The sequence below is a fragment of the Erpetoichthys calabaricus genome, chromosome 2, assembly GCF_900747795.2.
Source record: "Erpetoichthys calabaricus chromosome 2, fErpCal1.3, whole genome shotgun sequence".
NCBI lineage: Eukaryota > Metazoa > Chordata > Cladistia > Polypteriformes > Polypteridae > Erpetoichthys > Erpetoichthys calabaricus.
In genome coordinates, this window is record NC_041395.2 from 85771272 (window position 1) to 85798382 (window position 27111).

General features: G+C 37.9%; 1 protein-coding gene and 1 long non-coding RNA gene across 9 annotated transcripts in view; both read left to right on the forward strand.

Annotated features, from left to right (window-relative positions):
• The window catches only part of LOC127526521 (uncharacterized), a 212470-nt gene that overhangs the window by 25746 nt on the left and 159613 nt on the right, over positions 1-27111 (forward strand). The gene's annotated exons all lie outside the window — the stretch shown is intronic.
• The window catches only part of LOC114646048 (membrane-spanning 4-domains subfamily A member 15-like), a 187291-nt gene that overhangs the window by 3751 nt on the left and 156429 nt on the right, over positions 1-27111 (forward strand). For 3 of the 8 annotated variants that reach the window (XR_007934020.1, XM_051922110.1, XM_051922115.1), the window contains exon 3: positions 286-393. The exons of 3 other annotated variants lie outside the window; for them this stretch is intronic. Coding sequence is in view for 4 of the 5 variants with exons in the window: in XM_051922110.1 (XP_051778070.1) it covers positions 286-393 (108 nt within the window). In the remaining variant the exon portion in view is untranslated. Of the gene's footprint in view, positions 1-285; positions 394-8270; positions 8328-27111 lie in introns of all 8 variants that reach the window. 2 more of the 8 variants (XM_051922113.1, XM_051922117.1) reach the window with 1 other exon arrangement.

Consider the following 27111-nt stretch of genomic DNA (forward strand, 5'->3'; position numbering starts at 1 on the left):
TGACTCTTTAAAGACAGAATTATAATGGGCCAACAATTAGTAGAATATTGAATGTTTTATTGTTTTTGTTCTTGATGTCACCTACATTTTTTGTTCTATTAGTGTAAAAGCTGGACCCATATTTCCATGAGTGTTTAATCTCAATACAGACAACATCTAATGGCCAGGTCTGTGATGGAGGTTGAGAATGATTTGGTGTCCCCATCTGAAAAATCAAGATTAAAAAGAGAATAATTAGGTGTTTCCACAGATGTCAATCCATATTTTTGGTCATTTTTGTTCCAGGTGGTTCAGATCATGATTGGAGTGATTAACATTGGTTTTGGGATAGTCCTGGCATTTCCTGGATCACTCGCTGTAATTTCAGGAATTTCATTTTGGGCAAGCATAATGGTAAGATGCTGTTTCAATGCCTCCTACCTTATTCTTATCAAAGTTGTTAATTCTGCATCATTTGCTTTAGGAAAGACATGTCCTCAAAACGTTCAAAACATGTACATATCAGAAATACACACCCAAAAAAAAAAAACTGTCAGATTCATTCACTTGCAGTTTTCAAAGGATTTAGTTGCTTCAAATAGATATTGTAAGCTAATGTGATATGTCATGAAAGGAGTTCATTTACAGTCAAAGCGAGAGTACAGCTTTGCTCTGAAACACTCCTTGAAAACATTTAAAATCCTTCTTGCCTCATATCTTGGTAATCCCCTTTGAAACCAATTACACATATTAAAGAATTAAAAAGAGAAGTAGAACACCATTAGTCAATTAAATCGAAACACCAAAATAGACATGCAGGATCCATAGGTAACACAAACTAGGCATTGACACCAAACTATATTGAAAATGAAGCAGTTTGCAGAATGAATAATGCATGTAGGTTACAATATGAAAATGTATTACAGTGTAGGTGCCATGATGGGTCTGCACTGCTATCCTCACATTTCCAAAAGACTGGAATCTAAGCAATGCTTTGTCACCACCTTTGTGAAATGTCCTCTTGTCTGTATGAATTTTGTGCAGGAACCTGATCTTATTTAAACATTCTAAATACATGCAAGTTAGTTTAGCTGATGACATTACATTAGTCTTGTATAACCAAGTGTGGGTGAGTGTGTCATGAGATCAGGGCACACCGTCTGGCGCCAATAGTGTAGCCTGCAACCAGTAATGCTGAATTGAAGTAGGACAATTTTTAAAATAAATGAGCAAGCATACTCTACAACATTAACTTTATGTACAGTATATGATATAATAAAGATCAGCAAAATAAATATTTTAATTTTTGAAAAGCTTACTTCACCTCAGGGTATTAAGGTATGTAAAATATTGTTGCAAACAATATATTTTTATTTGTATATTTTTTAATGTTATTTCTTGAGGGGCACAACTCAACTTGTTTACACTGATGAAAAGGAAAAGTCAAGATGATCAATGTTGTCAGTTAATGAATGAAGAGTATTGTAACATCTTTCCTTCCATTCTGATTGAAATACCAAACAAGAGATAAAGCAGAAAGCAAAGGCCACTTTGTGCTCTACAATCATAGAGAGCAGCTGCACCTGCACATAAGCTCAGCCTGTGTATAAAACAAGGACATTATAAATCATCAGTTCATTGTATAGCTGCATATACTAGTGCAATTATTCAGTGCATATACTTAAGGAATTAGTTATTTAAATTAATGGTAGACATTTAGTATTACCTGTAAAATCCATGTTTATTTAGAAAAAAGTTTTACTGTTTTTAACTTATCTTTATAAAAAATGGACACATGAGATCACATGAACATTGGCAACCTGTTAGACTATGTGGCAATGATATAAGATAGATAGTGTAAAAGTCTACTTAGAAAGAGAGTAGAGAACAACAATATAAAAGTGTCATTTATAATTTAGATGAGGCATCACAATAGTGACAGTTGGTTCATCAAGTTCTCTGTCTGTCTTTCTGGATTTTTTTTTTTTAACTTAACTTTTGGGTTCACTGTTGATTGTTAGCTGATACAAGCATAGGTTTTAATTGCCTGTAACTCTATACTTGCATTATGCAAAGGTGGTGAGGATAGCCTGTAGTATTTTATTAAAGAAACATTTTAGACTGTTTAATAAAAAAAAAAGCACTCAGGCAATTTGTGCTAAGGAACTCTGTTAAAGGTACTTCCTGGAAAATAGCAGTGAGCAACATTAGAAAACAAAAAAGCCTGTTAGTGTAATTGGGAATGCCATCCATAAGTGTTTGTTAAAATAAATGAAATGACATTTGTCTGCTTACAAATGTGTGTTTTGCACATACTATGTACATTACCTCTTGTAAGGGTAAAAGGTGAGAACCACTTATTCACCACACTTTGCCCAGCCTCTTGTTCACTTCTACACATTCCCCTGTATTATTTACGGTAAATATGAGGTAAATATGAGGTTACAGCAGTCAGGTTATACTGTATTTGACAAATATAAAATACATTTTATTAGGAGGCAATAAATGTGTTTTGAGTACAGTGCTGCATGTGACATTGTTGACCATGCATTTTTTATGGGGGCCTGTGACTTATTACCATACAGGTGGCATGGAATAAAGATTTTATGTAAATGTTCTGAGCAAAGAAAACACAAGGTTAGGTGCTAGCAACATTTTCAACATTAGGTTAGGTTAAAAGTGAAATTTCACAGAATTCACAGCACAAAATGTTCATCTTTTTTTAATGGGCATTGGCTTATTTGAATGTGGATGTGCCCTGCAATGGACTGCTTTCTAGCTTGCATCTGATGGGCACAGGTTCCAAAAATCCTGAATTTGTTTAGACAGGTCTGTTAATGGATGGATGGTTGGACAAACATGGAATAAATAAGGTGCAGAAATTTGCAGATTACAGAAAACACAGTGGATAATCAAACACTATAAAGACAGTAATATCTACATAGATTAAACTGAACATAATTCAGGTTTGGACGTATATACAGACAGAAAGCCCCTGTGTTACAAACATTTTCCATTCCTGATGACATTCATAAACACATTTTGTATGTAAATTGGAACCTGCACTGAAAATGTCCATTTAATAGAAATACTGTATTGGCAAACATGCAAAATGCTTTATTAGTTGCTTTACACAAAAACATTTCAAACTTATTAATAAAATGATAGTGTAGCAATATTACTGTACTTTAAATCACAAAACAGGAATAATGTAAACTATAATGAACCATGTGTATGTATGGTTGATTTTATGTTTAAAAAATAAGTTTGGTATTTTTCAACTCAAAGTTATTTCTTCACAATCATAGTATTTATTCATTTTCGATATAAAATTTTGTTCTGAAATGGTGTTTTTTATACATTTTAAAAATACCTTGCCTGTTTGAGCTGCTTACAATGGAATCAAAATCAACAAGTGGGTCCATAGGTAAATGAAAAAGCCTTAAAACTTAGCAAATATATGAACTTTGAAGCAGCAAAGTTTTCAATTTAGGGAAATATGACTTTTCCATTTATGATGACGAAGGAAACTAAAGATAATTATTTTACCACAGATTGTTGAAACTATTTTTCTTGAGATAAGAATACATTTTCTTCTCACTTGTCTGCTAACAGCCTTCATTGTGGATGAAGTTACGACATACCAGCAAGCACCAAACTATTTTTTCAAGAGTTATCCTCCACACTTGCTGAGCCTGTAATTCATCACCTTGTTTGGAGGCTCTATTAGCCATACCTCACTTGACAGATTACTAGTGCTTGCGTGTTTGGTAGAAAAATACTGACTAAGGTTGTGCTCCTCATGAGTAACCACCAATGAAGTACTAGGGGAAAGAGTGACAAACGGGTTGCCTCTGACCCTGGGTTAGTGTAAGGAGGCAGCTGTGTGTGTTGCCACATGGTAGAAGCAGCCGCTGACATAATGAAATCAGCTTCCATATAGTGAAAGAATCTAAGCAATCTTAAGTGTGAATTTTTCAGTTATTATTGTATAGTAGTCTACAGAATAGAGACAACAATCCATATCAGATCATCAACAGCGCTTGGTGATGACTTTCTGAGGTGAATCCCTGCCCCTGGCCCTGAAAGATGCTTTTAAATGGCTGAATGTCACAAAAGTGTTTTGATTTGCACTTTTTTTCCTTTATAAAATGACATGGATACCCTGTTTTGTAATATGTATGGAATCTCAAGAAGTGGATCAATACTCAAAAGAATTTTAGCTTGAAAAATGGACATTCTGTACGTTTCTAGACTTTTTCATTCATCTATGGACCCATGGATCTATTAGCACCATTGTAAAGTGTAAGAAGAGACGTGGAATGTTTAAAATGTATAAAAAAAAATGCCTCACTTTACAGCACAATTTTATGTGGCAAATTAATATATACTATGATTGTGAAGAAATAATTTTGACTTGCAAAATACTACACTTATTCTTTAAGCATCCAACAGTCTTTGATAAAGACACAGTACCTCGAAGAGATGAAAAAGCTTAATAATGGCAGGTAAAGCTACCACTAACTGATGATTTGACAACTAATCCTTCAGCAGAGTCGTGTTTTCTTTGCTGAGGGCCTGCGGGTGTCACATCCTCTTCTCAGTAGGAGATATTCCCTGGGATGGCACAGCTGGGACGTGTACTTAGAATGATGGGAAGTACAAGTAACAGGATCTGCCTCTCATCAGCTAAACAGACAGCTCTCTATCTACCTGCTTAGCTGTAAAAGAGCATTCAAGTATTGCACAGACACGCCTGCTGCAAGTTACATTCAGTGACATGTGCACTGTAAAAGCCTTCTCACTTTGCACTAAGGAATATTATCAATTTGTTCATTTTTATAGCATTTCACTTATGCTTGTGTTAAGATGGCAGTTAAAAGTGAAATACTGGCTACAGGAACACTGACAGAAGCTTGTCATATCATACAAACATAGGAACATTTTCATTCAAACATCAGAAAATATTTTAGCGTGCAGTCACAGGAAACTTTCATATGTACACATATCAACTGTTAATAAAACACACTGCCTAACACACTGTTTGATGTGACTACACAGTTACACTCTACAAAAATGGATATTGGGTAGATTATAAAAGTATACATTGAGACCCATGTCTTTGGATCTGTGAAACCGCAGCATTAACCATTTCACTACCTTGAAGTAATGCTCAGCTAGCTATCCACAGCTACTTATTAGCTCTCAGCCAGCTTCTTATTCGTACAACATACGAGAGTTGTACATATACCACATTTTGACTGCATGCAAGTTTTTCCCAGTCCAATGTAGGTACAGTACCAATGCACTGTGGTATTTGCATAACTAAGGAGTAAAATAACATTAGGCCACTGAAATTGTCATTGTTTCATGACAAGAGACAATACCTTTGTTAAAATGAAATTAATTTTAACTAGCCAAACTTGAAAATCCCAGTCACAAATACTGGCAAACCTGGCACACTAAGTCATCCATTACCCTATACAGACAGAACTGCAATACATAATAGGTAGAGCAGAGAATTAAATTGTTTTGTCACTGCTTTTTCTGTCATGAGATATTTTTGCTTGCACATGGGATATCTAATGATGCACATAAGAAGTAAGATTTTTTTTTGGGACCTTGTTCTTTCAGGGGCTTTATCACATCTCCTTTGATAGTGGCATGGTTCAGAATCCTTCTTGGTGAATGTGATTAGCTTCCAAGACCCAGCTGATTTAATTTTCATTAGGGCCTCTCCTGATGACAACAAGAACTGTGAACCTTTACAACAGTCATCATGCAGTCCTCCTGTATCTTATGTAGACACACCTTGCAGCCACTACAGTTTGATAGTTTTGCATTTCTCTAAGGTCAGCAGCATGTAGTCTGTCCCTAACTGTCTCGTCACCACTGCAAGAGTTGTGTCTGCTGTCAGTTTTGGTAGCAGTACAGGTTTTTGATCTGAAATGACAAGTCTGATGTATCTATTCTGCTTTGTTGTGGCCATTTGAGCAGATTTTGGACCTTTATCTGTCCTTGTCTGCAGTTGGAAGTGATAGAGTGGAGAAGTTTAATCTATAGTGCCTGGCAACATTGCCACATGACATTCCAGAAGACACATTAGTCTTCTATAGTAAAAATCAGGTATATTAAAAAGTAAGTTAAGTTACTACAAAGGGGCACAAATGGATGTATGAATAATTATAATAAACAAACTAAATTTCAAAATTGTGAATTTCATATCTCTAGGGACACAGGCATTTTTCAAGGTCTGGCCACACTACCTGTGTGTAGTTTGCATGTTCCTCAAACATCACAGAGACGTTTAAGTTAAGTTTATTGGTATCTCTAAACTAACCAAATATGAATGAATTTGGGTTTGTGCATAAGTGTGTCCTGAAAGTGGGCTGGCATCTCCACCAGAGATAGTGCCTTTCCTGTGCCCATTCCAGCTAAGACAAGTTCTGGTTCTTTCCTGGCCACATAATGAAAACAGGTGCGTAGGAAAATTAGTGATGGATGGATGACTAGCTATGCAAAATGCAGATGAGCTACAAATAATAACATTGGACAGGCATATGTCAGAACAATATTGCTTTACTTGGTTGTGCTATCAGAAAGAAGTGAGCTGAAAATAACTGTAACATCATGAAACTGCTGTAGCAGCATTAATCTCTGTGCTACAATACCTCCAATGAATCATTTAACTTTATTTTGTATAGAAATGTGTAGAGTGCATACCATTACTGTTTTTAAAATGTGCATTTTGTCACAAAATCACACCAGGTCAGTGGTGCACTGTAATACCAATACATTTTCAATGTACTGTCATATGGGACCAACTAGTGTCCTGGTATCCGTTGGCAGAAGGCAATTATCAATCTATCACAAAGCACACTCATGGATACATTTATACTTAAATGGTGTTAACTTGGAGACGCCAAGTCCTGCCACCTCACAATTATAGAAAATTAGATTAGACATCCAGGCTAGACACTGTTTGAGTAATAGTTGCATGTTCTTACCATGTTTGTGTGGGTTTTTCTGTTGTTACTCCAGATTCCTCTCTCTGTCCAAAGATGACCATGTGCTGAAATGTGTTCACCAAAACCTGTTGGTATGCTTTGTTCACTGTTGTAGGAATGCTATGTTTTTGCAGTATTTTACCATTTTCTTTGTTTTTAATCAGAAGGGTATATAGGGATAAAGAGCTGAATAGTCCCAAATGAGACAGGAATTTAATGCAGTGATGACATAACAGGTTTAATATGGTCTCTTTTTCAGCCATGTGTACATAGCCTGCCTTCAGCATTTTATTTATACTGTACTTCAGATTTTTTCAGCAGTCTACAAAAAGTCAGTTCCAATTCTACAGGTGAGAGAAGAAAAACCCTGAATCAGCTTGCAAACTGAATCAGAGTAAATAATGTAATGTCTCTAAAATGAAAGAAACCAGCCTTAGTGAAACTGTCAGTGTCTGATTTAAAACACAAATCATACTCTATGTCTAATTTCTACGGTACAGGTCTGAATTGTAGAACCACATTTATTGTCAGATTACTGTCTTTCTCTTTATATTTCAGCCAATAATTTGACTTTATTTAGATTTTGTAAAATTACTACTTTACCATGCTACTGTAAGAAGACAGTTTATCTGTGTATTTATACCGTCAGTATCATTTGGCTATTAGCAGCATGTTTAAAGGCAGTTAAATCGGACAAAGTATAGATTTCTGAAGATCCAAAAATAAAATATGAACACAGTCATTATACATTAACTGAATACTCTCTACCAGTTCGGAGTAGCTCCATAAAGGACAATCCAGTCATAAAGTCTGTTCAGAAACATGCTGTGGCCTATATTTAAATTTCACAAATACAAGTGCTGGGGTATATTTCTCATCGCTGTTATAGAGAATCTTCATTTCCATCATTACTCATGAAATGGAAGGCAAGACAAAGATTTATTTGTCTTTAATTGATCAGATCCTCATGTAAACACTGCCTTTTTTACCATTATATGATATAGCAAACATGGAGCTCTTTGAGTACTGGAAATTGTTTTGTTTATCCTAGTTGTAAATTTATCCTACATCCAGTCCAGGACTGATATATTCTGACAATGGGAGAAAGTATAAACCCCACACATGCAGTGACATGGTAAAGCATTTAAACCCAGGATGCTGAATTTGTTATACAGCAGAATAAACTACTGTACCAATATGATACCTAATATTAAGTGAACAATATACTAATATACAATTTCCTTTAATTGACATTTTCAAGTTTCATATTTGCTTTTTCCACAGTACATAATTTCTGGAACACTCTCTATTTGTGCGACCAATAAGATGCAACCTTGTCAAGTAAGTATAAAGATCTATCTAGTTCTTTGTTTCAAACTGGTCATTTAAGTCTGATCAGCAACTATATGATTCTCCTTCTTTTGCTTTGTTTGACTATTAATAGCACAATACACAGAATGTATGTCAAAAGACACAATTCGGCTCTTTAGAGATTTTTTATTTGTTGAATTTACACCCATAATTAAACCTTTCCTACAGCTTTTGAAATGCCACTTAGTTTTTAAATCTTCAAATCAAGGAACAGGAGACTTGTAGATTGATTAAGGTTGTATTTTGTTTGTAAGATAAATCAACATGGACTTAGACAGTTTACACATTGTAAGAGCTAACCCGGCCACAGACAGATACGACACCGTAATGTACAAAGACACACACGTTTATTCCACTATTTATAAAACTATTTACACGATTGGACTCAGTCCTTGGTCCTTTGGGCCGCCTCCATTCCTGCCTCACAAACTACGTCCTCTTCCAACTGACTCCGGCTCCTCGAATGGAGTGAGGCGGCCCCTTTTATAACACCCCAGATGTGCTTCAGGTGCCTGATGATGAACTTCCGACAGCACTCTCCAGTGTTGGGGAAGTGTTGCCCTTGCACCCGGAAGCACTCCGGGCATACAACATCCCTGGTCTGTCAGCACTTCCTGGTGTACCGGAAGCGCTGTCCCCCAGGGATCAAGGACCGTCCAGGTGCCCAGGGAAGAGAAGTGCTGCTCTCCTGGTCCCTCCTTCCTCCAGGCGTCCTGGCGGGGCAGGGTTCCTGGCCGTCTATCACGACATATAATGTAGAGTACATCGGGCACATTTGATCTTAGTTTCTAATCAGCCTCATTCATTGCCATTGTGATTGTATGAGGTTTCATATTTCACACAAGCATTGTGCTTTATATGATTCATTTCCACATTATTTGGCTTTTGATCTAATATTGTGCCAAGATGGAAATTATGTGACTGGAGTGTTATCACATGATCGATGTGTTCTGAACAGTATGAAGATCAAAGTGGTAAAAAGACTAAGAAATTAAAATGTGGTTTATAGGGAGATCTGAAAGATTAATAAAAAGATAGAGCATAAGATCAAAATCAGGAAGTACAATACCAATGGACAAAACCAAAAAGCGATACATGAGTCATGGTCGATTCACATAGCAAAAATCGTGGCTATGCAAAGAGCCTTTCCTATTAACTAAATGTGAAACAAAGACTTGTAGTTTAAGAGTATGTATCTTGTAGATGCCCCAGAGGGCATCCCACTCAAGATGGAGATGGTTAATTTATCTGGCCGAGATACCATAACGGAAGAATGGATTAAGTGCAGGCAATACATAGCCTTATGATCACTGTCCTGAGTGGGATGTCTGAGGGATACAGGAATCAGTAAAGGATGATGGAGGGAGCAGTTCATCCACCACTATAATAGATGACAGTGTCCCTCAAGTAGAGTCCCTGTTTGGACACCCATAGGACTGCATGGGAGTTGGAGTCCAGTGATGCAGCCGTATAGGAGTACTTGGCGGATGATAGAGGGCGCTGCAGGGGAGGACCTCCTTAGCTTTCTTATGACCCGGAAATACTTCCAACTGAGAGCATAAGTGCTCCAGGGCCTAGCATAAAAGGAGCCCGTTACAACACATGGATGAGTCAGAGTTGGGTGGCAGAGGGCTATGTACTTGGAAGAGAGTTGAGAGAACTTAAAAGTCTGTATATTGGCTGTAATTGTAATTGCATTCAGCTGTCTGGATTAAAAATCTTTATATTAACACCCAGAGTTGTGTTGGGTCATGTTTTTCTGAGGTTTAGGGGATCAGTGGCACCACTTGCTGTACACAATCCATAAACTGGTATAGTAGCAGTATCATGCAGTCATCATTTATAGGCATACATTATAATGTCATGTATATAATTCCACAGGTAAAATTTACAAAATGGCACTGAAATGATGTAATTGAAAAAAATTAACATATGAAACAGTGGTTCTCAACCTTTACTGCCTTGGGACCTAGATTTACGTTCATTGATGACTCACAGACAGCAATTAAGAGTAGGGTGGTTCTCTTTGGTGAAACGAACGCACTTACAAGTGAGGGGGGAGTGTGCTTGCCCCATTGGTGAAACAAGTGATTAAAAATGGGTAAAAATATAAATATAAGTTTGTTGATTCCTTTTAACTGTGAGCAACTCAGCTGACGAAGCAGCTTTTTTTTTCCTTGTGTTTATGCAACCCAGGGATGGCCACTCGCAATCCAAGAATGGCAACCTACAGCCCAAAGTGGGTCATGACACACTGGTTGATAAAGACTTATATAAAACTTTAATGCAAAATACAGTAAATAATCAATCAAAAATTGAGAAAACAAAGTAGAGTTCAGACAATAAAGCTAATATTTAAAAAAATGGCACTGGCTTTGTGGCCAGCCTCATAAAAGAAAGCCCGCAGTAGCTGTTCTAATATTTGTATCACTTTTGTATTTAACTAATAAACAAGGTATTACATTTTAAAACTCCTTCTTCTTCATCTTTTCCCACTTCTATGTGGAGTCAATGTGTTTGATCAGTATTCTCCATACAGCTCCAACCTGCACCTCAACCTTAGTCAAACCCTTTCTTTACCTTAAGATCTTTTTACTTTAATAATCCGCCTTCACTTTGGCTTCCCTTGCTTTCTCTTCCCCTGTACTTCATTTCCCATCACTCTTTTGCTCACATGTCCAGACCACCTCAACCTACTTTCCTATACTTTATTTGATATCTCGTCCACTTTTGTTGAACCTCTGTCTCATTTCTTATTCTGTCCTTTTTTGTAACTCCACATATCCATCTTGACATTCTCACTTCTGCCACATCTTCTCCAGTGTTTCCTTTAATGCCCATGTCTTAACTCCATACATCATTGCTGGTCTTACTACTGCCTTAAAAACCTTTCCTTTAACCTTAAGTGTAATTCTTTGATCACACAATACTCCTGATACCTTCTTCCATATGTTCCATCCACACTGCATTCTATGGGTCATTTTCCATCTTGGGCTACCACTGATCCTAGATATTTCAATTTTTTCCACTCTTTCCAATAGCCTTTCCTGCAGGCTAACTTCTGAATGCAGATCATCATTAAACTTGAAATATTCTGTCTTCTTCCTATTTATGTTCAACCCTCTGTCTTCCAATTTCCTCTCCACTTTCTTTTTTCTGGTGCAACATAACACAATGCCAGCAGCAAAAACATACACCAGGGGTATTGGTCTTTTATCCTATGACTCATGACATCCATAACGAGATCAAAGATGTAAGGACTTAGAGGAGACCCTGCTTCTCTATGAGCTATATTAATGCAAAAACTGCATCAGTTGTCCCTCTCTCTGGCATTAAAACCAAACTGCTCCCCCCAAATGTTGTTATTTTTTCTATTAAATATCTCTATAACCCTTTCTCAAATTTTCATTCTGTGCGACATTTTATCCCTCTATAGTTTTCCACAATTCTTAATATTGCCCTTCTCCTTATAAATGGGTGCAATCACACTGTTCCTCCACTCCTCTCATATTCTCTCCTGTTCATAAATACTCTGCATTAGATACCACATCTACTCTTTCTTCTCCTAGACTCTTCCACACTTCTAGTGGTATTTCATCCTTTCCATTTTTCATTCTTTTCCGTGCCTTCTTTATTTCCTACCTCCTTATTCTTGGTACTACCACTTCATTTGAAATTCCATCCCCAAATACTACCCTTTCCAAAGTACCTCTTCTATCCATGTATTCTTGATTCTTTGATGCTCACTCATATTGTTCACCTTTTATCTGCTTTATCTGGCAAAATCCTTCCCAGCCTTGTTCCAAAGGTATTCTAGAAAACATTCTCACTTCATCATTTTCTGCAATTTTTCATGCACTTCCTTCAAAGCTTGAGCCATTGCTATTGCCATTACCCTCTTTGACTCTAATATTTCCCTATATTCCTCCCTCCCTGATTAGTACCATGTCCTCTTTGCCTCCTTCTTAGCCTTTACAAGGGGGCTTTGCCCCCTGCTCGTTTCACTCGCCTACCCCCGGCATTTTGAACCCGTGCCCGCTGGTCAGCCGTAGTTTCAGACGTGCGTTGTAGGAGCTTGCGTTGTTTTGAACCTGTGCTTGACCTGCTTCTGCGGTTTGAGACGCGCGTTGTAGGCGTATATCCGTCAGTCGAGCTCGTTCGGTTTGAACCCGTGCCTGCTTTGCCTCCACAGTTTCAGACGGTGGGTCGCGTTCGGCGTTTTGTACGATCCCAAGCAGCACATTATTCCTAACTTCACTCCGCAGTAGTGCCACGCACAATATGGCGGTGACGTCTGCGCCTTTACTACGCAGTAGTGCCACTCACAATATGGCGGTATCGCCTGTGCCTTCCGTATTATGTCGGGTTTTACTATGCTGTGTAGGCGCCTTTGCCTTTCGTACTTTCCCGCGCCTTCCGACGCGCGATGTAGGCGCCTGCACCTTCCGGGTCTGCCTCCGCTTTGTGGTGTGGACGTTTAACTGTCGATTTTTCTGCCTTTATATTCTGTATCTCGCTGTGCATGTGTTTCGTGCCTAGGTTTTTTTGAAGCTGTTGCATTCCAGTTTTCATCATCTGTAACCTGCTCTTCATGTGTTTGGCCCCGTTCTTTAACCTCTTTATGACGTTTTACTTTGTTTCCTACTCTGTCTTTTATTTCTGACCTCGCTTTATCCTGCTTGTGGCATGTCAGACGGTTCGTAGTCTCTCCCGTTTCGCTCTGGGGCGGGAGGGTTTTGTGTGGCGCCTGCGCACGTTCGTAGTCTCTCCCGTTTCACTCTGGGGAGGGGGGCTTTGTGTGGCGCCTGCGCACTATGTCTCCTGCGTCCACGGGCAGGTCCCTGCATCCATATCCGATTTACCATTCTCGGTTAGTAATATGGATCACATCCTGCACCTCTCTGTTCTACCACCATGTCTCTTTGTCCCCAGATGAGCTCCTTCCTGTCATCCTACCCAACACTGACTTCACCTACTCTTAATACAATTTTACTATTCTTCTCCCACCATTCCCCCACTTTCTAAAATGACTGCACTTCATTTAAAAATGTCTCCCTAAATCTGTTCTTAAGCCCTTTTTTAATCTCCACTACTTTATCCTTGGTGCTTGCTTTCTGCTCTGGTTTTATGCTCCTATTGTTTCTGATCACTCACTTCCTCACCAACAGCTGTTTTGTTTTATCAGCACTTGGATTTCTTTTCATGCATTAGAGTTTCGTTTATATGGACAGGTGCCAATATTGTTCAAGCCCACTGCACAGGTTAACCTGGGTGAAGTCCCTTGGAAGCTCGTCCTAGGACAACCAGATAATTACTTTTTTTTTTCTTTGAGCTTTAGCATGTGAGGACCTTTTACACCACCTGTTATTTACTTTCATTTCTGATCCTTGGAGCCTCAGTAGCATGTTTTAAGCATGAAAGTATTTTTATGAGTGTGCTGGTCATGACGGCTTAATTGTCACATGTTGTTCTGTTTCTGCATGAAATGTCCTTTCTTCATAGTATGACTGTCTAATATGTAGTGCTGGTCTTTCTCTTTCATGTTTATATTTGCTTAAACACAGTGACTTTGAGCTGAGGGAAGAAATGCATATGATTGTTTTTCTTGCATTCAAAGGTTTATGCTAAAATGGTTTGCAAAACCAAAAAGAATCCATTTCCATTCATCCTGTAATCATAAATTTGGTCTGTAAAACAATAACCCATCCATCCATTATCCAACCTGCTATATCCTAACACAGGGGTCTGCTGGAGCCTATCCCAGCCAGCACAGGGCACAAGGCAGGAACAAATCCCAGGCAGGGCACCAGCCCACCACAGGACACACATACACAATTTAGGATCGCCAATGCACCTAACCTGCATGTCTTTGGACTGTGGGAGGATACTAGATGACCCGGAGGAAACCCACACAGACACAGGGAGAACATTCAAACTCCACGCAGGGAAGACCCGGGCAGTAAACTCAGGTCTCCTTACTGTGAGGCAGCAGCGCTACCCACTGTGCCACCGTGCCGCCCAACAATAACCCTCTCTGCTTTAACTTTCCAGAATATTGGGAAGAATAGTAAAATAAAAAGTTTATAAGAGGAATTGATAAAATATTTATTAAATAGTATTTCACACAAGAATGTATTGCTTAATTTAAATAAGTTAACTAGGTTGAATATCTTTTGTTTTCAGATTAAAGGAGCCTTGGCTACGAATATCGTCAGCACAATTTTCAGCTGTATTGGAATCATGATGTATTCAGTAGATTTAGGAGTTCAATTGTGCTATGATGATTGCTATTACTATTATTCATTTCAGGTAATTTTCTTTATGTTATGTTTTTTCTGAAGTATTGTCTGGTCAGGGCTTTTTCAAGAACATAATAGCATTTGCGTTTCAAGACGTTTTTAATTCAGTATATCTAGCCACCTGAATATTGTACATATAGGAATTTTTTGCATGTTACTTTGAACTCTGTGCCAAAAGGATAACCCATAACTGTTAATGTTACAATTCTCTAGATTTTTTTCTTTCCAAAGCACAACAGAAACTGATAGAAACAAAACTGGGATGGATGGCAGATTTCAGAATAAAAATAACTAACATAAAATATTTAAGGATTACTCTGCAATTGTCATTGAGACAGCATATTGTTAAATCTGGTACTCAGGAGAGTACAGAATGTCAAAAGATTGCTCTCTACACAAAGTCCAGGAGTACTAAAACTGCCAGTGTCCACAAATTTCTTTTTATAATAGAAATAAAAATTTACACTGCAGTTAGATATTGTCTTGTGGTACAATCTAAAATGTGATCATAGCAAAACACATATAGAATATCTGATAAACTTCACATAGCTTAACCTTCTCCAATTACATTAATATAATTCATCTTTCTTAATCCAGTTACATCTAAGAGGAAAAATGAAATGCAACACATAAAGAACATAATCAATCTGAATGCTAACTGTTCTGGAAAGGATCATTCCATGGGTAAACATTGATTAATTTAATTTGTACGCAAGATAACTAAATGTGGGTCCATCCAAAGTGATAATGTATCCTACACAAAGGCAAACCAGATACCAACACTGAAATCAAGAACAGAATGAAAAAAAGGATCAAACACAATCACTGAGATTAATTAGACATCAACACAAAATGACTAGTGTGGGATTCATACCCAGTACACTGAACTCATGAGGTGGCAGTGATAACTTCTGAACAATCCTCAGATAAACATATTGTAATTAAAATGTCTATGAGTACAATAGGAGGGTAAGCATGTACATTTTTGCAAATGTAAGAGGAAAAAAGCAAAAGCATTGAATTTTACATGAAAACAAGCCCATAACATCAAGAGAAAATAATATTATTCTTCTCTGCTTAAAACTAGTTATGTACTGTATGTATGCAAAATAGCTATAAAGCTTTATTCTCTTTTAAGGTGACACATACCTGCCCTATCTCTCCTATAAATAAGAAGAGACAATCCCTTTATAATCTACTATGTTAGAAAATATTTACATTTTGGCAGCAGGGTCTGGTAGCAAACACATTAACCTGTAAATTTAAAGGCTATCAGTTCAGTCTCTTCTGCTTTCACTAACTGTGTTAACCAGGGTGTTGTACCGTGTTAGCCATTACAAATGTGGTGAAAAGTCAAGCAGATAAAGGGGATTATCAGAGAAGGACTTGAACAGAAAATTTCTCTATATGCAGATGATATGGTACTGTATATATCAGACCCACAAAATACTGTGCCTGCAGTCTTAACAGCACTTACAGAATTTCAAAAGATCTCTGGTCTCAGAATTAATTTGAATAAAAGTGTGCTCTTTCCATTGAATTCACAAGCATACAATATTAGATTGGGCACCTTCCCTTTTATTATTGCAGATCAGTTCAAATATCTAGGGTAAATATCACAAGTAAACATAAAGCTCTTTATCAACAAAATTTTGCCGTCTGTATGGAAAAAATTAAGCAAGACTTGCATAGATGGTCAACCCTTCATCTCACTCTAGCTGGAAGAATTAATGTTGTTAAGATGAACATCCTTCCTAAGCTTCTCTTTTTATTTGAAAACATTCCAATATACATCAATAAATCATTTTTAAGCAATTAGATTCAACCATAACCTCATTTATTTGGAACTTAAAACATCCACGTATTCAAAGAGCGACCCTACAAAGACCTAAGGCAGAAGGTGGCATGGCTCTACCTAACTTTCAGTTTTATTACTGGGCAGCAAACATACAAGCTATAAAAACCTGGACATGGACACAAACTGATGAACATACACAGGCTTGGTGCGCAATAGAAATAAAATCCTGCAGTACTTCTTTATATTCCCTGCTCTGTGCCCCTATTAATACAAGTTATCACCGATATACTAATAACCCAATTGTGCTTCACTCACTCAGAATATGGAACCAATGTAGAAAGAATTTTAAGATGGAGAAGCTTTTATCTGTGGCACCTCTGCATGAGAACCACCTTTTTAACCCTCGCAAACATATGCAGTTTTTAATATCTGGAAAACATTTGGGATTAAATTACTTAGAGATCTTTATATAGACAACATCTTTGCATCCTATGAACAATTACATTCCAAGTTTAATTTTCCAGCAACACATTTCTTTCACTATCTTCAAATTAGAAACTTTGTTAAACAGAACCTGCCCGATTTTCCTCATCTCCCACCTTCCTCTATGCTGGAAAAAATATTGCTCAGTTTCAAGGACTCAGACAGCATTTCTGCAATATATAAAATTATTTTACAGTCCCTCCCTTTCAAAGATCCAAGAGGACAATGGGAAAAGGATCTCTCACTCAACATATCAGAAAAGGAGTGGAAGGTAGCAATGCAAAGAATTCATTCGAGCTCCATATGCACAAAGCATAACATTATTCAACTCAAAATTATATATCGAGCACATCTCTCTTGTTTAAAATTGTCCAAAATGTTTCCAGGGCAAGATCCAACCTACAAACGCTGCAATCAAGTTCCAGCCTCACTGGGTCACATGTTTTGGGCCTACACCAAATTAACATCATTCTGGACAAAAATTTTTAAGTGCCTTTCAGACAGCCTTTGTGTCACAATCCCTCTTAACCCATTAACAGGTGTGTTTGGTGTTCTTCCAGATGGGCTTAAAGTGGAGAAGGACAAACAAACTGTGATTGCCTTTACTACACTATTGGCACGCAGCCTTATTTTGATAAACTGGAAGAATCCTAACTCTCTTCTTTTAAGTCATTGGGTAATTGATGTTTTAGATTATTTGAAACTGGAAAAAATCAAATTCTCACTTAGAGGATCAGTGCAGAACTTTTTCAAAACCTGGCAGGATCTAATCAATAATATTTTAGAATACACTCTTAAAGCACTGAGGAAGCAGATTCTCTCTCCATTTCTTTTTCTTCTCCATTTTTCTTTATCCACCTATTAAACTCATCAATTTATTTATTTTTACTAGCTTTAAGTTTTACTCCATTGGCCATGCTCTCTTTCTCAGGGGTGGGGGTTGATTTGTTTTCAGTCCTATTTTTTGTAAAAATTGATCTATTTGTATGGAATGATTAAAATAAAATCAATAAATTTAAAAAAAAATGACACCTTTTATTAGCTAACTAAAAAGATTACAATATGCAAGCTTTCGAGGCAACTCAGGCCCCTTCTTCAGACAAGATGACCTGACGGGCAAAAGTTATTGTCATTGAAACTAGCTACGATGACATTAGGGAAATACTTGCTTCCACTAACTCAACAAGAAGGAGCCGTGCTGAGGGATTAAAATAGTATGTTATAGACATTTTATCAACACTTGCTTATGATAAATCAATGAATAATATTTATACATTCTACAAAATTTTAATATAACTAAAATAATGTGTCGTGGCCAGAGAGAAGTGAGAGATCCAAGTCAAAGTAGCTTCTTGCAGATTCTCATATTTTGACTCATTGATATTTTTAAATGTTAAATAAATGTAGTCACACTAGGCACGTTTCTTCTGTATTATACCCAAGCGTGATTGTCCTTCCCTCTCTACTCCCCCACTGGCCTGTTCTCACATTACGCTTAATGTTGTGGGTCCAGGCTCGCTTTCACCATGACCATGTGACTTTGTGTAAAGCCAAAACAAGATCCAAACACGGAGTGACAGCAAGCATGTCAAAATGGTTTTACTTATTTTGTGGTTTAATTTTTTTGGAGTCGTCTAGGGCAAGATAACACTTTACCCTTTTCCAGATTTATTGAGTGTGCAGCACAGCGTTTTGCTGTTAATCATGCTGCACAAATCAGATTTTTACAGTGACAAGTGATGTTAAGGGAGGAATTTGCAGCTTTTCTTGCCAACTACAATTCACATTCATGTGTAAGGTGAGAATAAAAACATGTTTTTAACTCAAATGGTATTGTTTGAAATGAGAATTGCACTCTCAGACTTGATGTCATGTCTGTTTTCCATGCTCAGGCACGTTCAGCAATCACACTATTTCCGAATTCTACTGAACCATGCTCAGGCGTACCTCTTCCAAGCAGGCCAGGGCAAAGCAAGCGATTACACTATTAAAATGAACTAGACTTTACAGGTATACATGCGGACAAACATGCTAGAAGAGCGTTGCTGAATGGCCCGTTGTCATCAAAATTGTTCTTATACTCTTATGACATGTACATGAAACAAGGCATGCGTTATCTAAAAAGTTGCCACTAGAAGGTCCATTACAGACAAACTGCATAAATTAGAAATCTATTTAATGTGTAACTTTGAGTGTCACTGAAGAAGGTTCATAAAATCAGAAAAGTGCTTTACAGTGAATCCTTTCCCAATTAAAAGCATTTCAAATTACTGACATATTTGTACCGTTGTAGCACAGATCAGGTAGGTTTAAGGTGTTCCATTTGTAGTTCAAAGTGATTGTTATGTATACATTTTTCATTGAATATTTTATTTGCATAGCTCTCATAGACTAGTAACAGTTATAGAATCTACGATGAACAAAAACGTAAAAGAGAAATGATTTGAGGGGAAAATTAACAGAACTTAGTAAGCCATCTAAGTTTCGTTCCTGATACAGAATCAGATAGGTGCTACACTTTTATACCACCATTGTTCTATATGGAGGATTATCATCTGTTAACACACACCTTTAAATATATTGTTCTTATAATTGTATACTATTATTTACATTAAGAATTGACAAATAGCTATTGTGATATTGTTCTTAAAAATAAATATGACTAAGTTTGGATCAAGTCATCGTTCTTAAAGAATCAGGTCAGGTTGGGTAAATGAACATTTATTTGTGGACTGCAGTTGAGTGCAGTTTTATTTTTGCAGGTACATGTTGGGTACAGATCTTTAAAAAGACACTCTATGACACATTGCATGCCATGAGATTAGAAATGCCAAAGCAACTGTCAGTTTTAAGACCATGAGTGTCTCGTGGTTGAGAGGCGTATTCATTGCAGTGGCCCTTAGATATGATGAAGGGTTTTGGACCCTTACACTCCTGGTAACATTACATTCGGCAAATCTGCCTAGAAGGGGATGTAAACTAAATGATAAAATATAAAACATCCGGTTCACACTGAAACTAATCAAACATCACCCTGAACAGTGATAGGGGAACCCCTTTTGGATCCACACCTATTGTGTGGTGTTGGAAATTGAACATATGGAGGCCATGTGACACACAAAACCCACTCAGGTACAAGGCAAAGGGAAGTGGGAGAGGTTAGGTTTGATGCATGCCAGATAGCAGACATGTGAGGCACAGACCCCGATGTACAAATCTCTGACCACTGAAAATGGCTTTTAGAAGGTGGACTATTAATTCACTTTTAAATGGGGGAGCCTTGGCTTACATCTGTTGACTAGATAAGACAATATAAAATGTAACTCTTGTCTACATACAGCATTGCCTTGGAAACCAGGCTTTTTTATTTGAGGTAGTCTGTCTGGTACTTTGCAGCTTCTGAACATGAGAGGGTCTATTCTGTTATGCAATTAGGAGTATACGTCATTTGGCTGTCTTCAGGCCACAATTGGGAATATCATCAAGACCTAAATAAAATACTTTGAGGAATTCCAGTGTAATTTGGGAGAAACAGTAATGAAAGGATCTTCGGCTAGAGATGCAAGCCTTCAGCACTGGAAAAGATGTCACAAACATGTTACAAACACTGGATACTTTGGGAGTATCCTTGTTAATGTCCTCATCAATACTGCACGGAAGGTGATGACAGTAACTGCAGATTTTCAGAATTGGATGGTGCTCTACATTCTTAACATGAGAGAGCAGAGGTTACATTTCCAATTATTGTGACATCACTTTGTTTACAATCACTGACAGATCTTATCTTTATTGTGCTATCAGTGCAATAAAAAGTAGCAAAGTTCAACCTTTGACCCAGCAAGAATAATATGAATTCTGAGCTAGCCACAAAGTAGATGAATTTGAGCGGTTAAGCATTTGACAGTCCTGCTCACATGCTTTGTGAATTTGGAAAATATATAACACTGTGTAACCTGTGGTATCTTGTGGGAGATGTTATATTGGGTTCTAAGGCCACTGCTGTGTGCCATACAGACCTTTGAATTTGAGGAAGGCAAGTTTTATTTGTATAATTAACATTTCAAAGAATCTGTTAAAAAGTTGATGTAGGAGAGTGCAACACTTGTTTCTGACATTCGTCCAGACATATTGGTAGTGCAACAGCATGCTATTAACATGATGGGCTGCCTCCAGCTTTAGCCAGTGTGGTGACTCTCACAAGCCACTAGTCAGGGGTTTCAAGACACCAGTCCATGAAGAGTCTTCTACTGGTCTGCAAAAAGATGGAAAGATCTACTATTTTATTATGTTCTTTATTTTGTCAAATTTGAATTATATGCAGCACACCTGTATGTTAAATTGTTTGTGCCATCACAAAGGCACAATCATTATTACTGGCTTATTTCATTTTGTAGCACCAGGCTGCAGTGGTGCTGACTAAAGGCAAGTCCCAGTGGATTATTGCTCTTCTTAAATTGCTTTTTAGGTAGCTTGTTTAACATTTCCATATTACCGGTAGTTGGAATTTTAATGCGATTTGGTCAGGCTTGACATTTTTATTGGCTCCTTTTGAGGTGGCACTGAATTGGAATGCCAGCTTATACAATGGGCAACTCATCCTTCAGCAATGTAAAGAAACAAAACAGGCTCCTTCTTTTTGCATATGAAGGTTATTTATTTGCTTGCACACAGCACAATATTGGCACAAGCCAACTCTGAGATGTTGATGTAGTAACAAATGCTGGTCAGTGAAATGTGCAGTTTTTCATACAAAAGAGAAGAAAGTAATGCACTGTTTGTGAAGCATTACATTTTAAAATAGCTAAATATGTATTGGATTTAGTTTATTTTTTGTGACTAACAAGTAATGTAACTGAGCCATTTTTAAAAGTTGCACTCCACAACACGGATGGGCATTAAAGTCAGGAGCTTGTTTATGGCCTGATTTGTGCAGGTTGGAGTACATTTATTAAATATACAAATATCAACAAATCTTAACATTAAAGGTACTTAAGAGTCAAATAAAATACACAACTTAAGTATGTATAATGCGTTCTGAAGATGATTATAGACAGATCTGCAAAAAAATACTCATGTATCAATTTCCAGTGATGTAAAGTCACAAATTACATTCCCTTCTCTTATAGTTCTTCAGTAGATTATATATGAAATTGTAGTTTTTAAAGTATTTTAAAAATCATGCATAAATACTTTTACTCTTTAATTATGTTTAGTAGTTGTTTTGTCTTGGTAGAGTAATACATTACTCTGCTTTCCCCTTTTGTATTATTAATATGTAGCCTTTGTAAGAATGCCTCAGATTTCTCAGACTTACCACTGTTTATAAGGTATTGTACCATATAACTTCTCCCCACCTTCCTTTCTACATGTATAACCTCAGGCAATTAGGTGTAGTAAAAGACAAGCAGGAGTTAAGTTACAATTTAAACAATGTATTATTGATAATATTCATAAATAATAACAATATGCAAAGTACATTTGAATATTTGCAACCATCAAGTCAAGTCAAATCGGGGAGCATGCACTGGTACAATACGTTGCTGCACCCACTACACGATAAAACAACTTGGGATCCCAGTTGGCAACCCCCCAGGCAGTCACGTGGTCCAGTCCCACCCTCCAGAAATGACCCTCTTTCTGCCGCAGCCAGGTGTAACATGGGTGACCCCTTGGACTGGTCCAGCCCCTCAGGTCCCCAACAATGAGGACCTTACGAGCTGGATCACCATCATGGAAACACGCCACATGGCCGTAGTGCCGTAACTAACACTCCCTCACAATGCAGGTAGTGTGCCTCATTCAGGACTCCATGAGCAACCGCTCATTCGACACAAAGTCAAACCAACAGTACCCAAGGATTTTCCAGAGAGACACAGTACCAAAGGAGTCCAGTCTTCGTCTCAGGTTACTGGATAGCGTCCATGTCTCACAACCATATAGCAAGACAGGAAGCACCAGAACTCTAAAGACTTGGACCTTCGTCCTTTTACATAAATATCGGGAGTGCCACACACCCCTTTCTAGCGACCTCATGACCCCCCATGCTCTCCCAAACTATCTACTGACTTCATAGAAAGAGTCACCAGAGACATGAATGTCACTGAAAGGTAAGTAATCCTCTCAACAAGGTTGACACTCCGCAAACTGACACACTGCTAATGGCTGTGCCCAAGAGGTCATTAAAGGCCTGGATCTTTGTTTTTATCCAGGACACTTGCAAGCCCAGGCACTCAGACTCTTCACTCAGTCTCTCGAGATTGGGTGGTTCACAGCTAATTGGAGGATCAGCCTCAAGGACCGTGGACCCAGAGATATCCAACGTCCTAGATGGAGGACCAGCTTTGAACAATTGCTCAAAGTAGCCAGCCCAGCGGGTCATAACTGCAGTGTCATCCATAAGGACTGTTCCGCTCTGACTGCGACTCTCCGAAGAACAGATTCGATTGTGCGTAATGCTTCGATTCCTCTGTAAGCAGGACATGGGTCGCTAGACCACAGATGGTGTGTCACTTGCTCACAGATTCCTCTAACAAATGCCTCTCCTAGAGCCAATAGGGCGTCATAGTACTTAAAGGCTTTTGATACAAGCCAGTTCCAAACAGCCATACTTCAGACCAATGGGGGGATAGAACACCTTCACACTTACCCCCATGAAGCTTGCCAGTTAGGCAGTCTGACTTTCCTGTGGGGGTTGACTGGGAGTCCTGCAGAGAAATATTAATCAAACTTATTTGAGGCACTTCCCCCAACCCTGTCGTAAAATTACAAAGAGACTCATTCCTAAAAGGGGGAAGGTGTTCTTAAACCATCAAACCATTGCTGTTATTATCAATAATGTAACACTAATATTACATTGCTTTGTCTAAGTTACAAAATATGTATCAACTTGTATGCAAAATTTCACATCACAACAGTAGTGATTCAGCTTTGTTACTTTTTTCAAGGTGGATCATTATAAATTACAATTGATTGCCTCTGTTCAAATTGCAAAGTTCCATCCATCCATCCATTATCCAACCCGCTATATCCCAACTACAGGGTTATGGGGGTCTGCTGGAGCCAATCCCAGCCAACACAGGGCACAAGGCAGGAAACAAACCCCGGGCAGGGCGCCAGCCCACTGCAGGGCACACACACACACACACACACACAGATCAAGCACACACTAGGGACAACTTAGGACCGCCAATGCACCTAACCTGCATGTCTTTGGACTGTGGGAGGAAACCGGAGTACCCGCAAGAAACCCATGCAGACACGGGGAGAATATGCAAACTCTACGTAGGGAGGACCCGGGAAGCGAACCCAGGTCTCCTTATCTCGAGGCAGCAGCGCTACCCACTGAGCCACCCCAAAATGCAAAAAATATTGTTGGGGATGTAGGTCATGATTTTATAGTACAAATTGTTTTAGTAAATAATGCCATGGCTGTGTAGTTCACCCCAGCTATATAAGTGGTTGTATCTCAGTGTATCAGAACCTAGCGTATTGTCCAAGAGCTCAGACTTATGAAAAGACATGGAAGTATGTTGATTTTTTTAAACTAGCAGGGTATTTAATATAACACAGTATAAATGCTAAAAACCATAGTTAATTGAAAGATACCACAGTAAAATACTGGTAGCCCCATATTGTTACCAAACAAGTTTCCAGTTTTCCAAAAGGATAACCCATAATAACAGACAGCATTATATAGAAAAATAGATGTTTCCCTTCAGTTTGTAATGCATAAGTCAGTTGTACACAGCACATACAGTCAGTCAGTCATTTTCCAACCCGCTATATCCTAACACAGGGTCACGGGGGTCTGCTGGAGCCAATCCCAGCCAACACAGGACACAAGGCAGGAACAAATCCCAGGCAGGGTGCCAGCCCACCATGGGACACGCACACACACCCACACACCAAGCACACACTAGGGACAATTTAGGACTGCCAGTGCACCTAACCTGCATGTCTTTGGACTGTGGGAGGAAACTGGAGTACCCGGAGGAAACCTACGCAGACACGGGCAGAACATGCAAACTCCACACAGGGAGGACGTGGGAAGCAAACCCAGGTCTCCTTACTGCGAGGCAGCAGCGCTACTCATCTTTTGAGCAATGCATAGGTTTCCCTGAACACAGCAAAATAGTCCCAAAAGAGAACAGTAATGGTGAAGACAGCTCCCATGGACATGGAGAGCTGTTAGCAATAGCTGCATCCACTGTCAAGCAATTTTATATGTTGATAACACAGTGCTGTATATCTAGGAACAGATTTCAAGTAAGAACTAAAAAAAATGTACAGGAATTGTACACTCTAAGTACTTCAGATCAACAGTAATCAGTGACCGTTTTTGTCTAAAAAACTTACTGCTGCACCTGGGTACAGATTTTTTGTTTTTCATTTTCAGCACTTGCATATAGTTGAGGAAGTCTGGCACAACCTCCAGATTTTGAGTTTCTAAAATTTGCTTCTATATGCTGTACTATTCTGATTGTACGTTCCTAATATTTACTAATTTTGTTTTTATTTTTTAATATAACTAAATAGTATTATTACTTGAGTGATTTTCTCACAGATATTTTAAACCTTTACTTTTACTGAAATAAGTGTTTGACTAATTTACAGTATAATACTTTTCGTTGAGTACAATTTTTCAATGCTCTTTCCATCTCTGTCAATTTCCAATAAGGCTGCACAAGGAATAAAGGGTGTCCTGTTGATTTTTACTATTCTCGAGTTCTGGGTGAGCTTGTTCACATCAATCTATGGCTGCAAAGCAACCTGTGGAAACCCAGACCAGGTAATACTTTTACATAATATTCTTTTTCATTCAGTTTTACATTAAGTTTGTGAAAGTATTTGGCACCCTGCACTAAACACCTTATTGATTTTCAGTCCAAAGTGCTGAGCTTTCTTGTTTATTTTTTATTTTTATTTTATTTTTTATTTTCTTACAGCCTATAATTATCATCCAGCAGAATGTCGACCCATCAGAAATTCCTGTGCAGATCCCACAGTATAATGTTCCACAGCAGACTACTCCTATCACACAGCCATATAATCAGCTTCCAAATATGCCATCTTACCCTCCTCCATATGCTAAGTAAAAGTGTGGTTGAGCTCTACAGCACATAACATTGACGACATTGACTGTGGAAAGGGTTTTGACATCAAAATGCAAGCCTCAGATGTTTAATTTTATTAATCAACATTTAACTCAAATATCTTTTAATTTATGTTGCTTTGCTTAAGTAATAATTTACTTTACTTTGTTTGACACTCAAGAATCTCTATGGAAGTGAATCTTTGTGTTTTCTGTTAAGAGATATATAAAGTACAGTGAATGTGTACATTTATTTTTTTACTGATATGGTGATTTCCTAGATACATTCACTATGCTGATATAATTTGAGGTTTTTGTAAATCTTTCAGTATCAAAAGAGATTATATTTTTGCCTGGAATTAATTTCATTAAACAGTTTCTCAGTTTCGTGTATTTGATTAATCTGAGGTAGAGTTATTGTAGATATAAATAAAGATAGCCTCGCTACCCACATCAACTCAAAAAAACATTTTTATTTCACCTTCCTCAACAATCAGATGGCTTGAAGAACATGGATTTTCATTTTATTTTTTCGTGTAACCTCAAGGTTCAACTACTTTTATATATATATATATATATATATATATATATATATATATATATATATATATATATATATATATATATACAGTATCTTCCATACGGCTACGATACATGATCTTCACATTAAGATCATGGAAGACACTTAAAAGACCCGCGAGACTAGAGAGATTGGCCACGGAGCGTCTCGCGGGGACCTTAAACATGAGACTTTGTGCCAAGAGGTTGACCCAGGACCATCTCGCAATGACATAGAACATGAGATTCTTGCAAGACACGCCCCACTTACAAATAAATAAGAGCAAGGGCAGCCAGCATCACACTCACTCGTGTTTTAGCTTTGAGCACACACAGATCCGGGGCTCTCAGCACATATAAAGCGTATAAGGACAATACGTTATTAAATGAAACATAGACGACAAAGCGAAGAAGAAAGCAGCGTGGAGAAAAGAGACTCCAAAGCGTTGAAGAGACAAAAAAGAAAAAGAATAATCAAGGTGCAAATTCAGAAAATAAGGAAAGCAATTATCAGCTCGGAACAAG